Source organism: Oryctolagus cuniculus, chromosome 21 (assembly GCF_964237555.1).
Source record: "Oryctolagus cuniculus chromosome 21, mOryCun1.1, whole genome shotgun sequence".
NCBI lineage: Eukaryota > Metazoa > Chordata > Mammalia > Lagomorpha > Leporidae > Oryctolagus > Oryctolagus cuniculus.
In genome coordinates, this window is record NC_091452.1 from 21,508,380 (window position 1) to 21,525,530 (window position 17,151).

Consider the following 17,151-nt stretch of genomic DNA (forward strand, 5'->3'; position numbering starts at 1 on the left):
CGCATGCCATTCACTAGAGCATGAGTGGAAAATGAACACTCCTTCCTAGAGCCACGGCACAGTGACAGGCTCGTGATTTGGGTTTAATTCTCTATAAAATGAAATCACCTAAAGGTTTCTTTTTGTCCTTTTCAATGGCAAAATTTCTTATTGATAGCTATTTATTTAATAATAGACATGATTTATTTTTAAAAACTTAAAGACTAAGTAACAAGCATCCATAATTCCACCACCCACTTACAATCACCGCTAACACCAAAGCCCATTTTCTCCTGAGAATTTTTTCATTTCATTCCATATTTTATGTATATTATAAAATTAAAATATATACAACTCATATATTTTCACCTAATGTTTTGTAACATTTGGCTTATATGACTAAAAATTCTCTGTAAGCATAATTTTAATCCCAACATATTACATTGTATAAATACAAAGTAACTTGTTTGACATTCAATTACTATTGGATATTTTTGTTTTCCGCTTTTTTCTATAACAGATAGACCTATGATAAGTAGTCCAATGTCTACATCGTTGGTCCATTTCTAAAATGGGGATTTTCAGGCCAAACGACAGCATTCTAAAGGCTTCTGATGCTGTTGGTAACTCACCTTTAGAAAGGCAAAACTCGCGTCCCTGGGGCTGCTCATTCACTTCACTGTCATGAAACGTTACAGCTTTTAAACGCTAATGATTTTATAGGTGAAAAATACTATGTCACTGAAATTGTCTTACTGTTTTCAGGAAACTGTGAGACAAAGCCTGCAGTCACACAGAAACTCCATTCTAGCCGACCCAAACACCATCAAGCGAAACCATGCCTCTAAAGTATTGTTTAGATACCAGAGTCATGAACCGGAGTTTAAGCCCACACGACCACTCCAAAGCACCGGGAGAGCCCCTCTTCCTTGCGGGCTGCGGTGGGCACCTGCACCCAGAGGACAGCCCGACAACCTCGGCTGACCTCCAGCCACACCGAGTGCGGGGGTTTGAAGAACTCGGCTCGGTCACCTTCTGTAGAGGGCACAGGGAAAGGACGGACATGCAGAGCGTGGCCAGCTGCGGTCCTTCCTCGCTCCCTGCCACCAACGAAGGGGTCGACTACGACCCAGAAGACCCTGTTCAACTCAAGGCGCCTGGGAGCAGAGCGGCTCACCTCTAGGATCACACACACCAACTGCTCAGGCACAATGCCAGACCCGGGCCCCCAGTGAGGAGCGGGTGCTGGGAGGAGTTCTCCACCCGCGTTCCTGAGGGTCTGCGCCTGCCTGGGTGGCCCCCAGCAGGTGGCTTCCATTCTCCTTGTGAGCCCACCCAGGCGTCCTCTCCTCAAGGAAGCTCTCAACTCCCCCAGCCCCGCCGCATCCCCCCACCCGGTGTACCCTGCTTTCCACATCAGCACTCACTCCCGTCCTCACGTAGGTGCTTGCTCACTGTGTTGTGGACTGTCTCTCAGTTCCCAGAGAGCAGGGGTGAGCCTGTCCTTGTCCATCGCTGCCCCCGGTCTCAGGGAACACCTGTACAGCGTCGGCACTCAGCCCCCTGGAGAAGGGGCGGGGGCGGGGTGACGCATGATGACTGCATGTCCACCACAGGAACCGCCTCACTGACAGGCTCTCAGTCCTCTCTGAGATTGTCAGAAAAGGGCACGTCCAGGCCTGTCTGGCTCACTCTGTGTCCTTGCTGGCTCACCAGCCCCGCTACCCTTCACTGTGAGTATGCAGCCATTTGGTCTGGTTACAGCGCACCTGCACTAGCCTAGGTGTCTTGCTGTTTGCTGAAGCAGCTTTGTATACCTCTGGCCTAACCTAGTTTATAGTCATTTGTAACTTAAATCTCAGAGGGCAACTCACTTCCACATTCTTGGGGGTTACTGCACTGTCGACCCCCTATAACCGCCACGCCAGTGCCTGGGGTGCAGGACGGGGATCTCCAGGACGCACAGCGGTCACGGGACAAATAAGACGACAGAGTGCATATGGCTAAAGCCTGTTCATACTTACAAAGACAGGAGCTGGAGCATGACGTGCGTGCATGCTTTGGCTATTTTCTCAAAATACGATATTAATTTTGATAATTACAAACAGAACAAGCACTGGCCTGGATGTCTGGGCGAGATCTATGCGGCTTTGACCCTGGCTCTGACACTGACTCAGCTGTCTCGGCAGGCCCTCCTGTCAGTGCAGGCTTCGGAGGAGTAAAGGGCGGGACTAGATGGCCGCTGCAGCCCCTCCCACCTCAGCGCTACAGTATCCAGCGTTTATTTTACACCGGTGACTCCTCCCGACGTCATAGCACCCCAACAGTCAGTGCAGCTTGGGAGACTTGGTGAAGGATCTCTAACGAGAAGAGAGCCCAGAAACAGATCGACACCTCTGCAGCCAGCTGACCTCTGCCCAAGGCGTCCACAGCAAGCCCCAGAGGGACAGGCTCCACGGAGGACTGCACTTTGAGCCCCTAGCTCCCACCCCATTCAAAAGGCAACTCCAAGTGGGTCAGGGATCTAAATGTAAGGCCTGGAGCTTTGAAACTCCTGAAGGAAGACACACTGGAGAACTTTAAGACATGGCCACCGGTAATGAGTTCTTTCGATAAGACCCCAAAAGCACAGGCAACAAAAGTACAAATAGGCACATGGGATTACATCAAACTAAGAAGGAAACAATGGTGAGAGTGAAGGTACAATGGACAGAATGGGAGAAGACAGTGGGACAAAGGAGTAGCACCCAGAACACATACAGAAGTAAAAACCCCAGCAACAGGGGTGGGTTAGGGTGCAGCAGGTTCAGCCACTGCCTGGGACACTGAACCCCACACAGGAGCTGCCTCAAGTCCCAGTTACTCCACTTCCACTTCTCCTTTTAGATTTTATTAATATAAAGAGAACAGATTTCATATATTTCACAGGTACAATTCTAAGATAACAATATTTCTCTCCCTCCCACAATCCCCCTCCTTCCTTCCTTTTTTCTCTAACTTTTGCAAAAGCATAACTTCAATGCACGGTATAATTGGAGGCTTAATGCAGCACTAACCATAATATTGAACCAGTAAAAAGCAGAAAGACCACAATTTCTCAGGAGTATACACAAGGACTAAAAACAACAATCAAATCACAAGATGTCCATTTTGGTCCTATACATTTTTTTGTATTCTGTATCAACTATCATGTGACATATATTTATCTCTTTGAGACTGGCTATTTCTCTAAACATAGTGGTTTCTAGTTGCAAAAGATGAGTTTTCATTATTTTTAAAGGCTGAGAAGTATTCCATAGTTTATATATATGCCACGTTTTCTCTACCCAGTCATCAGCTGATGGACATCTGGGTTGATTCCATATCCTAGCTATTTACTCAGCTGCCTGCTACTGTGCTGGGAAGGCGGTAGAAGACGGCCCAAGTAGCTGCGTCTCTGCAATCATGTTGGAGACCCGAACGGAATTTCAGCCTCCTGGTTCCAGCCTGGCTCAGCCCCAGCTGTTGCAGGCATTTGGGGAGTGAACCAGTGGGTGGGAGATCTCTCTCTCTCTCTGGCACTCTGCCTTTCAAATAAATTACAACAAAAACAACCCAAACAATTCATTTAAGAAATGGGCAAAGGATATGAATAGACATTTCTCAGAAAAATAAATACAAATGACCAACCAATACATGGGGAAAAATGCTCAGTTTCACTAAGCATCAGGACAAGGTGAATCAAAACTACAGTGAAATATCATCTCATTCCAGTTAGAATGACTTATCAAAAATACAAAAAATGACAAATGTGGGCAGGGCTGGCACTGTGGTTAAGCCTCTGCCTGTGGCACTGGCATCCCATATGGGCTCCAGTTTGAGCCCTGGATGCTCCTCTTCTGATCCAGCTCCCTGCTTATGGTCTGGGAAGACAGAGGAAGATGGCTCAAGTGCTTGGGTCCCTGCACCCAGGTGGGAGACCCAGAAAAACTTCTGGCTCCTGGCTTCGTATTGGCCCAGCCTGGGCCATTGCATCCATTTGGGGAGTGAATCAGCAGAAGGAAGACATCTCTCTCTGCCTCTCAAATAAATAAATCTTAAAAAAAAAACTGGCAAGGATGTGGAGATAAGAGAACACTGATATTGCTGGTGGGAATGCAATTTAGTGCAATCATTATGGAGAACAATACAGAGGTTCCTGAAAACAACAACTAAAAACAGGTCTACCATACGACCCAACTATCGCTCTCCTGATAAATATCCAAAGGAAATGAAGTCGGAATGTGGACGAGATACCTGCACTTCCTCCAGGTTCATCACAGCACTATTCACAATAGCCAAGATACAGAACCCACTTAGGTGTCTAACAGTGGGTAAATGGATACAGGAAATGTGATACATACACACAACGGAATACTACTCAGCCACATAGAAGAATGAAATCCTGGAGCTGATGCTGTGGTGTAGCGGGTAAAGCCACCGCCTGCAGTGCCAGCATCCCATATGGGTGCTGGTTCAAGTCCTGGTTGCTCCATTTCCCATCCAGCTCTCTGCTATGGCCTAGGAAAGCAGTAGAAGATGGCCCAAGTCCTTGGGCCCCTGCACCTGCATGGGAGACCTAGAAGAAACTCCTGGCTTCTGGCTTTGGATTGGCGCAGCTCCGGCCATTGTGGCCAATTGGGGAGTGAACTAGCAGATGAAAGACACACCTCTCTCTCTCTCTCTCTCTGCTTCTCTGTGTAACTCTGGCTTTCAAATAAATAAATAAATCTTTAAAAAAATATTCAGGGGCCGCCACTGTGGCATAGATGGTAAAGCTGCTGCCTGCAGTGCCAGCATCCCATTTGGACATGGGTTCAAGTCCCAGCTGCTCCAATTCTGATCCAGCTCCTGCTATGGCCTGGGAAATTACTAGAAGATGGTCCAAGTCCTTGGGCCCCTGCACCTGTGTGGGAGACCCAGCAGAAGCTCCTGGCTTTGAACCAGCCCAGCTCCAGCCGTTGCAACCATCTGGAGAGTGAGCCAGTGGATGGAAGACCTCTCTCACTCTCTCCCTCTGTGTGTGTGTGTCTACTTCTCTCTCTGTGTAACTGATTTTCAAAAAAATAAATAAATCTTTTTAAAAAATAATGAAATCCTGACATTTCCTGCAAAATGGATGACAGTAGAGATCATTATATTAAGTGAGATAAGCTAGACACAGGACAAATGCTCACTGTTCTCTCTCAAATGTAGAGGTTTAAAATAAAACAGTAGGTCTGGCTCAGGAATAGTGATGACCTGAGGTTGGAGAGTGTGGGCAGGGGTTGAGGGAGGTTGGCTACTGGGTGCTAACCCACAGTCAGGCAGAAGTAGCTAGTTCCAGTGTTGCACAGCACCATGGAGCGATCACAGGTCAGCATAACATACCACATTCTGTACCAAGACCTGGCAGGGAGGAGCTGGTGGGCTCCAAGCACAAAGACAAGACAGAGAAATGAAAATCGAACTGCCTGCCTTGACGTGTTTATGCTGTGCATGTGCGCCGAAATGTTTCATTGTCGTCTATAAGAATGTTAAAGTATCACATCGCTATTGAAAACCTCCTTAAAAGGTTGGGGGGGTGGAGAAATCACAGAGCGCTCAGGATTTTCGTGATTACCACCAAAGTCTTTCAGGAGGCGGCAGCTGGGGACCTGACAGCAGCTAGCACAGCAGATGCTCCGACAACAGGTCTTCTGGGTGCCTGGCAGTCAGTGGAGGGAGGGCCGAGACGCCCCGGAGAGCTGCGCACAACCTCTCGATTTTCCGCAGAAGCCGGGCATTTGGGGAAATTATTTTCCTTATCTAAGAGTCGATCGCTATGATCAAATGTTTTCACAAGCTTATACCTTTGACAGCATTTGCAGAAAGCAGTGGCCTTCTCCGGCCTTGCTGTTCGGAAGCTCCACTTCTGCCCCCTCTGCCTCAGCACGCACAGATCACGCACACTAACTTACGCTCTCAAACAAGCAGTCCGCTATCGCACAAACTTGCTATCATCTGTTTATAGCACACAAAACATCCTAGTTTCAATAGCTGTGATGTTAAATTCAAAGGCATGCTTGCATTTGAACAGTCTGCAAACCCAGCTCAGGGAACAGGCCTCTGGGATGAGGCCACCGAGACAGGCAGCGCGGCGAGGGGCTCGCACCCCAGAGACACGTGTTTGTTTCTGCTGTGGCAGCCGTGAACAGACGGAGCGCAAAAGCCTGATCCCAAAAGCGTTCTTCCATCAGCTCAAATGGGATGCTTACTGAAGAAGCAACCCCGAGACTCACGGGAAAACTACCGACCTGGAGTAGTAGGACTCCACCCCCAGGGCCTCCCGGACGCTGGCGATGTGGTGCTCCAGGGCCGAGCTGGTCACCGACGGGAGGGCTGCGCTGCTGCCAGCCTGGAAGTCCCCGGAGCTCTCCACTGTGCCGTCACCCAGGTAGTGCTCGTGAAACTTCAGAATTCCTGAAACGAGACAGGCACAGGCTCGCCGTCTGTGACGTGCGATGCGAAGAGAGTCCTCAAGACCCAGCACGCCACCCTGCAAACCGCGTGGGGAAACCCTCAAGTCCAAAGTCTAAGAGGGCTGAGCTGTGGTCAGTGCCTGAAGCCAAGGTATTCAGGACACAGCTTCTGCTTTGAGGATACATCCCGACTCTCCCAGACTTAGGGGTACCTCATCCCCATTTCAACACTAGGGAGAGTCTCTTCAGGACCAGGGCAGGAGTATATCAAGGTGTGTTCTGTTGGGGCCGGCGCTGTGGTGTAGCGGGTTAACGCCCTCGCCTGAGGCACCGGCATCCCATGTGGGCACCGGTTCGAGACCCAGCTGCCCCACTTCCGATCCAGATCTCTACTGTGGCCTGGGAAAGCAGTAGAAGATGGCCCCAAGGCCTTGGGCCCCTGCACCCATGTGGGAGACCCAGAAGAAGCTCCTGGCTCCTGATCAGCGCAGTTCCAGCTGTTGCGGCCAATTGGGGAGTGAACCATTGGATGGAAGATCTCTTTCTCTCTCTCTCTGCTTTTCCTCTCTCTGTGTAACTCTTTCAAATAAATAAAAATAAATCTTTTAAAAAAAAGATGTGTTATGTGCAGAGATGCTGAAATCTCCAATGGAAACATAATTAGCCAGTGGAAAACGTGTTATGAAAAACCCTTTCTTTCACAAAAGCCAATCAAAATAAGCATGCGGTACAAAGGCGAGGTAAACACATTTTAAACAATTTTTAAATAAGACTAACTGGTCAGTTGTCATTAATGGACTAAAGGAGTAAAAAAAAAAAAATCACGGCTGCATGAAACGGAGACAATCCAAAGCAGTTTTCTGGCAATAAACACGGGACATATTCTCAAATGGTAATGAGGTGTGTCAGCCCTGGAAAGTGCTGGCCCTCTCTGATTGGATTAGAGCCCCCAGCGAAAGCTTCAGAGCCTCATTAAGAGCAAAGAGGAAGCGAAAAGAAACAATAGGAGCCTCATTACACATGGCTCATCATTACAGGGATTTGGCTCTACCACCTGTCAAATCATGTCCCCACGACATAACAGCCGCAGAGAGAAGGACCTGACGCCCCCGGCACCAGCCTTGTCCTCGAAGGCAGCGGGGAGGTCCCCTGGCGGAGGGGACACCCCTGGCGGAGGGGACACCCGGGGACTCCATCGCGGAAATCTCAACTTAAAACTTGTAGTGCGAAAAGGTCAGAGGTGAGGCTGCTCTGCGGGAACCCCATAAAGAATGCGTAATTCAAGGAAAAAGATGCTAAGAATGCGAGGCACAGACCACATAGGCCCAAGTGCTCAGAACCCAAGGGACATCTGGGGATTGTCACTTAGCCATCACTTGGTTTTGTTTTCTGTTTATTTTTTTTTTTTAATTAAAGGGATAGAAGCACAATCAAGAAAATCTTGTCAATTCTCCCTGGCAGTTGAACTTTTGAAATGGGCTTATAGATACGCAAGGAACCCATTCTTCAAGATTCCCAATTATAAGATCCACTTCCCCAGTCAATAAACTCTAATTGGATCTGGTCTGTCTCCAACATGGTGAAGCCATCAGCATTTTATTATGCAAAAAATATGGCCCGAACAGCTAATTAGTGGCTCGGTGTTTAGTGAAACTGTTACATCCTGAACATTTAATGCCAATTTAATCAAAGGGGATTTTTACTTCTAAAAGAGATTTACAACAGAACAAGTTTAAAAAATGGGTTCTGGTAAAAGCAGAAATTTCAAGCCTAAGACTTATTTACATACCATGAGAGAGTTGCCATTATCAGTCCCTTTAACTCGCCCACGACAAAGGGTCACAATTATTAAATCATAGCGAGAAGAACTCGCTAGGACCTGCAGTCGGCGCTTATTAGCTAAGGAACAGCAGCTGCCTCCAAACAGGGCGGCGGCTGAGATTAATCCTCGCTAAATGCGTCCACATTCACCAGCCAGGGACAACGGTTTCTCGGGGCAGGGAGAGAGCCGGGCTGTCTTATTAACTGAGTGCCCCACAGAGATGTTAGCAGAGATGTTGCTAAAACAGACATCAGCTCCTTCGTCTGAGCTACGATACCGCACCTTGTCCACTTGCATTTGTTCGCCTTCCACAGGTCTGGTGTCTTAATTGCCCTGCTCCCACGGTGTAGGCGCTTACCTGCCCCCGGAGCGAGCAGCCAGCTGTACAGGTAGCCTGCGGCCAGGGAGTAGTAGAGCACCAGGCCCCTCTGGCTGTTGACCAGCTCCAAGATCTGATCGATAGTGACCGGGGAGTAGGGGTCGGAGTCCTGCTGTCCCGTCTGTCGCTCCACCAGAAGATCGGCAAATGCCCTTGTTCGCCCCCTTTCTGCCACCGCCAGCGCTTCGTCGTGGTGGCCTAGAAGACAACGGGATGAGAGGCTGGGAGTGCACGGTGAGCCTTCGCCCTCAGAGAGGGCCACCAGGCACGGCCAGCAGATCCCGCTCCGTACCACAGTCTCAGTCACACCGCATCAGGTTCGACTCCCTGCTGCGGGTGGTGGCCGCTCTCACAAACTCCCCATTTCCAGACTCAGTGAGACTCGCTCCACACCACCCTAAGCCATTGGTCTTGCTGTCTTGCAGCGGCCCCACGGGAGAGCGGACCTAGTTCAGAGCTTGACCTTGGCTCTGCCCATTCTCTGCTGCTCATCCTGGGCTGCTCTTCCACCTGGGTTCGGCACTTCCAAGCCCGCTCACGGGGCTCTCTGGACCTGGTGCTTTGTGCTCCAGCTCCCCTGTCGACTGCGATTCTGTGTGGCTTTAGCAGGACAAGTTTCCTGGCCCTCTTGCCCAGTGGCAGCCCCTCTTCGCGTCACATTATCCCGTGACAATCCCTGTCTTTGCACCCTCAGTTCTGCTGCTGCTGCATCCTTTCCCTGGCACGGACCCCGTCTTACAAAGGGGGATTGTAGCAGCTGGCCCGCCTGTCTCAGGGGGCTGCTGTAAAGAGCAAATGAGGCTCCACAGGTAGAGGTGCCCGGTAGGCCTTCTTAAAGCGCCGTGGGCACAGCAGATGGGATTATTATTCTTAGAGCAGATGCCTCGTTCTGTGCTGGGCTCCTGCGCACTTACTTCTCTCCTCCAGAGAGCAAAGGGTTTTAACCTCTCAGGTCTCTATTTTTTTAACACTGTTTTTCTTTTCCAAGTGTTTCTAGTCTTTCAGTCCAACGTCTAACCCACTTCCCCTGCAAAACTAGTCTATAATGGAGTTCAAAAGCTAACCAAGGCGAAGGTGCCAGGTTGTCAAGCAACAGCCTTGCAAGTGAGGACGGTTTGAGTGCTGAAGGAACACGATACCGAGGGTTTACCCGCAGACAGCTGTACACACGCTTGAACCCGGGGCCAGAGAGCGAGCAGATGCTGCCCCCCGACAGCACCTCAAGGATATGCTGCAGTTCAGGTATCAGTAGAAAGTGGGGATTTGCGTGTGTGTGTGTGCGCGTGCAAGTATCTTTTATTCTATTATTAACTGGAACAGCAGGGACAATTACTATGCACATGGGAAAATTAGTCACAAAGTGCAGGATGGACTTAACACTGATTATAACAGATAATAAATTGCAGTGCCAGCCAATGAGCACATTTCATAGGTACTTTTTTTTCCACAGGGAAACTTGTCTTCCTATTCATACAGCAGAGGACGGGTTACTGAAAAGACCTCACTACCCAACTTCGAAGACTTCATTATTCCAACGAATCCCTTCTGGGGAGAGGCAGAGGACCGGAAGCCGGCAGGGGCCGGTGATGACTGCTAAGGCCCAGGAGAAGGGAGCAGCAAGCTGCTCCGGTGTGATGTGGCACAGGCGCCCGGAGGGATGAGGCCACCACCCGGCGAGCAGACTCCCATGGCAGCCTGGAAGATGTGTGGATGAGGAGAGAGAGAGACCTGGCGTCTCCTCAGGTACTGCCCCTGCGTCAGGTTCTTGAACCAGGTGAGGGCAGGAAGATGTTTTAGGGCCACCTTCTCCAGCTCCGGGGCCTGCTAGCCAAGTCACTATGTTTCTCCCGCATTTGGGTGTGCTCTCCTCTGGTGCCTCTCACACAGTACCGGACTCACTGCCTTGTCTCTTGGTAGAGTAAGGGCTTCCTGAGGTCAGGAACCAGGCCTCCTTGACCATAAGCCCCAAGGAAGGCACTCAGCACTCAGAGGTACTTTCCCAGTCTTGGCTGAATAAATGGACACATGGGCAATAGTTGGCTGAAGCTGTGGCTTTACAGTCTGCACGATGAGTCGTATTTCTTCACAGCACTCACTCGACAACGTGAGAGCGTGCCAGTGCAGGTACACACAAGTACAGACACACGCGCACATGCACACACACACAGCTGCTCTCACCTAGGCTGACGAGCACCCGCTGCAAGGCCTGATACGATGACGTCTGCAGGTCAAACAGGGAGAGTTTGTAGTCTGTGCTCAGCTGGGCCTCGTGCCGGATGGTTTCAAACAGGGCCGATGCCCTGTAAAGCTGCAAGTAGGGCACAAAGCACGTCATCCAGTCCCCAGGAACCAGCCCAGCTGCTGACAGCCAGAATCCCCTTCAACCCACACCCTGGTGCACAACCAAGTGAGCGCGGCTTGCAGAAGTAGGAAAGAGGAGTCTTCACATTCAGGCAGGCCCTGGTGGACCTGACGAGGTATCCAGCAGACCAGTGCATAGCCTCAATTTTTAACACATGAGGGGATCTACAGATAAAGGTTGTAGACTTGCAGTCTGAAGGGCGTAAAAACATTGCACCATTAATGCAAGCAAGGGCTGCTTTTGATTAAAAAAAAAAAAAAAAAAAAAGCGAAAACCCCCTCTCTGTCATCAAGTGACAAAGTGAGGGGGCCCTGCTGGAGACGGACACGGCTCCCACACCCTCAGGGTGAGGCAGCCTTTTCTGCAAGGCGCCGGGCCCCCTCCCAAGGGCATGCTGGGGCCTGGACAGTCACCATCCCCACAATGGACACTCTATTCTGCGGTCAGTGAGGCCACAAGGCTGACATGTACAGTATCAAATTTTTAGTTCGTCCAGTCTTAAAAACAAATGTTTCTGTGGCCACCTCTGGGTGGGAGCCCCGGTTTACTTATCCCAGTGGCCCTCTGTCTAGCACACAGATTATCCTCGTGGTCGTCACACACGGGCTCACGGGGTGAATGTGTGCCCCTGGATGTAGCCACCCCCCTCTCCTCCAACCCCAGAGAGGAAGCCTGCGCTGTGAGGGATCCCTCCGCCCTCCTGAGCCAGCCTGACAGCGGGCTCCTCTTCAATGCCTGGTTCACACGCAGGACTGCGTGAGGGGGAGAGATAAGCTATGTCTATGGATATTACTAGAAACCCACAAAGATATTAAATCCAATAATTATGAATTCTTGTTTTACTTCTATTGTAAAATGAATGTAATTACATATTAAAGTTTAATGAGGAGCAGAAGCACACAATACGAGAATTCCAAAGAAATTATTGCGAAATCTATCACAGGGGCGCGTGAGCAGGAATCTCCACTGATAGTTCGACCCTTCTGGGTAACGCAGGAGGTGAATCCTGGACGTCAACGCCAGGGGAGAGTCGGCTTCTCTGGCAAACGTTACAGCGAGGGGAGTGACCCCAAGGCTTTCCGTGCCTCTGGAAACAAGGCCCGCTTGGGTCCATGGTCCCCCTGCTCACCTGGTGTTGGGCCTCCTCCAGGTTTCCACTAGCCCAAAGGGAGAGGCCAAGACCATGGCGAATTTTAGCCTCGTCTTCTCTCCGGCCCAGTTGCTCGGCTAATCTCAAACCTGAAACCAAATAGAGAAGTTTAAGCAAACGCAGAAGACAGCAAATTCCACCCTGCCAAGGAGACCCAGAGCATAGTTTTGCTTCAGGTGCAGATTAAGAACGCCAAGCGCGCGGCTGAAGGACGTGCAGGCCGAGCGCTGAGTCAGCCGAGGCGGCATCACCGATCTCTCCACACTCTCGTTGGCGGCGCATTTACAGGACACCCCAGGATGCCCCGGCAAGAGCTCAGGCGATGGCTATCAGCAGGAGACAGATCTGCAGGGCAGGCACAAACACGGAGACGCACGGAACCCGCGCCTGACCGCCCTCCCAGATGTGAAGCCCTTAGCTGTGCAAATGGAAACTCCCAGCTGATAAACTTATCTAACACGATTCTTCTTCGCTGGTGAGAGCTTTTCCTGCCAGTCAAGCACAGAAGCCAAGATAATGCTCTTTGCTATCTCATGTGCACAGTATCCAATCAGTGCAGCGGAATACACACACAGCCTGGGCCTGCCTCCTGTTACTGGTGCTACTGCCACATTTCATGTCCAATCTGCTGTTCCTTTAAGTCTGAGACTTTGATGTGCCTCAGCGGGGTTGCAAAACTAGGGCTATTACGAGTCGAAAGCCTTAAATGAGACTGTCCTCATTTTAATGGCCTTCAGATAGAAACCTGCAGCTTGGGTCACTTCCCCACAGCAAGCTTCAGGACACCAGCAACCTTTGGAGCTTTGTGGGAGCCACATCTGAAGGCAACCGTTTATTGCACTGGTCACTAGGCAGTTCTCAGCCGCACTGCGCTCTCATTATCCTGCCGTCTGTGCGGGGAACAGCAGGAAGGCTCCCGAAGTACAACTGCGCGCACAAAGGAAGGGCTTCCTTCTCCTAATCTAATTCAGAGTGGACGGGCACCTGCCTCTGGCCATGCTGAGCCTGTGCAGTTGCAGCCTTCTCAAAAGGAAATGAATCCGAAGAGAGGCTAATAGAATGGATACTCAGGTTCAAGTCCACGAAATGTGCACTTCAAAATGCGCAGAACACGGAAAATGTAGAAGTAGCTCAAGCTTAAATCATGCCATTGAGTAACAAAAAAGGACACTCGCCAATTGCATTTCTAAATATCTCATAGAATAGGAACACACGTGAAAGACGACGGTTCTCGGGAGATACCTGAGGGAATACTCGTTCTCACAGTCAACAAGCTAATCCCAGGCTGCTGCTAGGTCTGGGTCTATGAGTCTGAGCTAAAATTAACTGAGGCAAACAAACCCACCCCTGCCCCAAAGCACATTCTGCGAGATCAGGGCTTTGCTTGCTACATCCCCAGCATATAGGGAGCTCAATGGCAAAGAGCTAAAGTCCTCTGGACAGAGGCAATACCTATCCTGCACCTGCTTCTGCCTCTGCCCCATCCAACCAGCTCTCCTGGAGGCCGGCTTGCCAGAGACTGGTTGCACGACCCCAGGTAGCTCACCAAATTGCTCCAGGGCTCCCTTTTGGTCCATGTGTAAAATGAGAAAGAGCTGGGTGAGACTTTGAGGGTTTTTAAACCAGAGATGTGCATCACCTGGAGAGCGTGTTGAGCCATGTGAGCTGTTGCCCTGGGGCAGGTGATGCTGATCCACGGCACCCTCCCCCTGGGAAAGCAGGAGGGAGGGGCACTCCTGGGGTTCCCTCTTTGCAAGAGGCTGCGCACCCACCTTAAAAGGCCCGGAGAGTGCGTCCAGCACTTGTAGCAGCCCCAGCTCGGAGCTCGGGGGAAGAGGCATCTAGTCTGGCCCACGAGAGAGGCACATCCACAAGCATCCGCAAGACAGAGGCTGCGGAGATGCTCCAAATAGGAGTCTTTAGATCTCTGCAAGACTTCAGTATCACAAGAAACAACGGAAAGAAACTCCGTGAACGGAGAGCTACATTACGCTGTCTCAGGCAAACCAGCTGCTCCCCGGAAGTAGTACTTCAGGACGTACAAAGGAGCACAGCGCGGGAGGGCCGTGGAGGGCCTGGACTTCAGAGTCCCACACTTCAGCTGTCAAGCTTCAGGGAACCAAAAGCCAGTGCTCCGTGTGGGCGTGGAGCCCCACCCGAGAGGTGGCACGGTCTGGCGTGGGGAGTCCAGGCACACAGCGCCGCTGAGCCCTCGGGCCACTCTGGTCCCTGGTCGGTGCACACATCAGCCCGCCTCCCGCCTCCCCTGTGCTGGCTGCAGCCCTCCGTCCCAGCTCTCCAGCTGGGCAGCAGTAATCAGACGCAGCTGCCCCCCTCCTGCTCTTTCCTCCTGAAGTCAGAAGCTACTCCAGCCAGGTGCTTGAGTGGGCTTGTCGTGGCTAACGTGGCCTAAACCAGTATTTCAGGCTCTTGCCTTTTACTTAGGAAAGAATTCTAAGCATAGGCTCACACACAGCATCCAGCATGGTAATAAGATTTAACATTTAGAAAGTGAGACGAGCACACAGGAACACGAGGGCCTTGTAGGGGAGAGTGAGCCAAGAAGGGTGAACAGGGACCTTCACACCAGTCACTTCCAGGGGTCCACGAGGAGAGAGGGAGCAGGCCAGAGAGCACGTGCAGGTGAGCGAGAGGGTGCACGGGCGAGAGGGGCGGGCCCAGTGCGCTCCAGGCCTCCTAGTCACTTCCAAAAGGGGCGTGGTTACAGTCTGATTGACAGGTAGGTGGATACAGGTGAGACTACACGGGGACAAAGGAGGTGTGACCTCCAGCTCATGAACCCAATCTGTCTCCAAGACCAGTCCCATACCAGTTTCTAGGGTCAGAAGCCCCAGGCTGAGCCCTACCCCGAGATTAACCAACCACATGGCACCTCTGGGCCGCAGGTGAGTTGGCTGCACTAATGGAAACAAAAAGATATGCTTCTCAAGATCATTGTGAGACTGAAATTAGATTAATGGAAAAATGGGATTAAAAGATGTTCATTTGGGCGGAAGAACATTTTGAAGGTCATGCACACTTCCCATGAGCGCTGTGAACAGTCTTCACATCAGCGAGGGTTTTGCACCCATTTCCACTTACGGATAAACTGAGGGCATCAGATCTGCCCCTCTGCTTTGGGGGAGGATGCCGTGCACCTGTGCGGGGAGAGGCCCGCCTCTGTGGGAAGAGGTAGGAGCCAATGCACTGCTGTGGGACACGCGTGTTGGGATAAGGACACGGCCACGGGCCAGCGGTGCTCGGGTAACTGCGTGGTCTGAGGGCAGAGGAGGGAGAGGGGTGACCAGTTTCTGGGTCTGCCTGGGCCGGCCTGAGCACCACAGGGAATACACAAAGGGACAGAGCTTGTGGCAGGCTGGCCTGTTTCTACGCCTCAGACCCCTCCGTCTTCACAGTCAGAGCTCGTGTGACGACCACAGGGCTCTGAAGAACTCTTCGGGCACAGCTCCGCGGGCCGCGGTGGCAGTGGCCGCCTCCCCGAAGGAGCAAGGCGGGCTGGGTCCAGCGGGCTGGGAACAGTGCTGTGGACAGCGCAACACCTCCGCACCATCGGGGACACCGGGTGGGGAACACTGCGGTCTGGAATCAGCTGACAGCGTGGCTCCCATCCACGCAGCACTGGCGGCCACGCACACTGCGTGCCCTTCCCTCTCAGGCTCAAGGCCTGGCTCTGAAACTGACCTCAAACACACCCAGACCACCGTGGGCCTTGGCACCTACCTTCCTGTAAGTACATGACGGCCTGGGAGTAGTTCTGCAAGGCGTGGTGGGTCCTTCCCAGGCTGCTGTATGACACCGTCTTGGCCACCAGGTCGTTCATCTGGGCAGCGATGCTCAAGTGCTGTTCTTGGTACACCACGGCCCTCTCGAAGGTGCCCAGGGACTCGTACGTCAGGCCCAAGTTCCCGTAGGCGCGGCCCTGGCACGTGGGGTTGTTGGTCTCTTCCGCTATCTGCAAGTCGAGCTGGTGGTACTGCAGGGCTGTGTCGTACTCGCCCATCTGCTGGTAAACACCGCCCAGGCCACAGGCCGCATCGCTCTCCAGGGCTCGGTCTTTCATCTCTCTAGCAATGTTCAGCTGGCGTTCCAGGCAGGAAATGGCTTGTTCGTAATTCCCTAATTGGCTGTGCAGACTCCCCAGCTCTCCGTAGGCCTGCGCTTTATTGAAGGCCTCCCCAAGCTCGTGGGCAACCACGAGCCTCTTTTCGAAGCACACAAGGGCTTGCTGCAAGCTCCCCATCGCCCTGTGGGGATGTAGACAGAAAAGCAATGATATTATTTCATGCAGGTGCAGACATGCTAAAGCCCCTGAGAAAATGAAAAGCATTTGTCACTGTCACTTACTATAGAAGCTCTTAACTCCTCTCCTGGCTAAAATCTATCATGTGCCCTTAGAGTGAGATGCAGAGGAATTTCATAATCTGGAAAGCAATTCAGAAGTCATCCCTTAGTGACCTTCCCAGGAGCTCGCGATTCAATGGGATAGACACCCCGAGGAAACATAAAATATATTAATAGGCACAATGATAGCAAGTGAACTGTTTGGTTCTTCGGGCCTCCCAATTTCCACTACCACTTAGACTGTGTTTTTGAAATCACTTTACGGTGGCTATAAATCTCTCAGCCTGAGCTTCTCAGAGCACTCTGTGGGTGATGATTTAGTCTGACCCTTGCCCTTCCTCCACTCCAGGAGCCCTAATCCCCTGCCTCTCGGGGGAGGCCATATATTCTGCAGACACAGACGCCTTCTTGGGTTCCCCACATTCAGGGGAAAAGCATCACCTTGGCCACGGCGTGCCTTTCTGAGCAAGCGGGAAGCATGGGTAGAGCGTGGATTCAGGCGGCCAACCAAACCAGTTATGCGGGGCTGCGGACCCCTTTCTCTGGGCTCTGGTTTTTGGTGATAAATCACTCCCGTAGCAGACGGTAATCGCTGTGTACTAATACGGGGTTGCTACAGCTAGGAGTCAGGCGCTAACA

General features: G+C 51.5%; 1 protein-coding gene across 8 annotated transcripts in view; it reads right to left on the reverse strand.

Moving 5' to 3' along the window:
• TTC28 (tetratricopeptide repeat domain 28) overlaps positions 1–17,151 on the reverse strand; it is a 689,946-nt gene that overhangs the window by 75,605 nt on the left and 597,190 nt on the right. For all 8 annotated transcript variants that reach the window (XM_051826641.2, XM_008274620.4, XM_070065754.1 and 5 more), the window contains 5 exons: positions 15,892–16,415; positions 12,130–12,239; positions 10,817–10,946; positions 8,618–8,836; positions 6,273–6,438 (listed from right to left, as the gene is read on the reverse strand). In XM_051826641.2, coding sequence (XP_051682601.2) covers positions 6,273–6,438; positions 8,618–8,836; positions 10,817–10,946; positions 12,130–12,239; positions 15,892–16,415 — 1,149 coding nt within the window. The remainder of the gene's footprint in view (positions 1–6,272; positions 6,439–8,617; positions 8,837–10,816; positions 10,947–12,129; positions 12,240–15,891; positions 16,416–17,151) is intronic.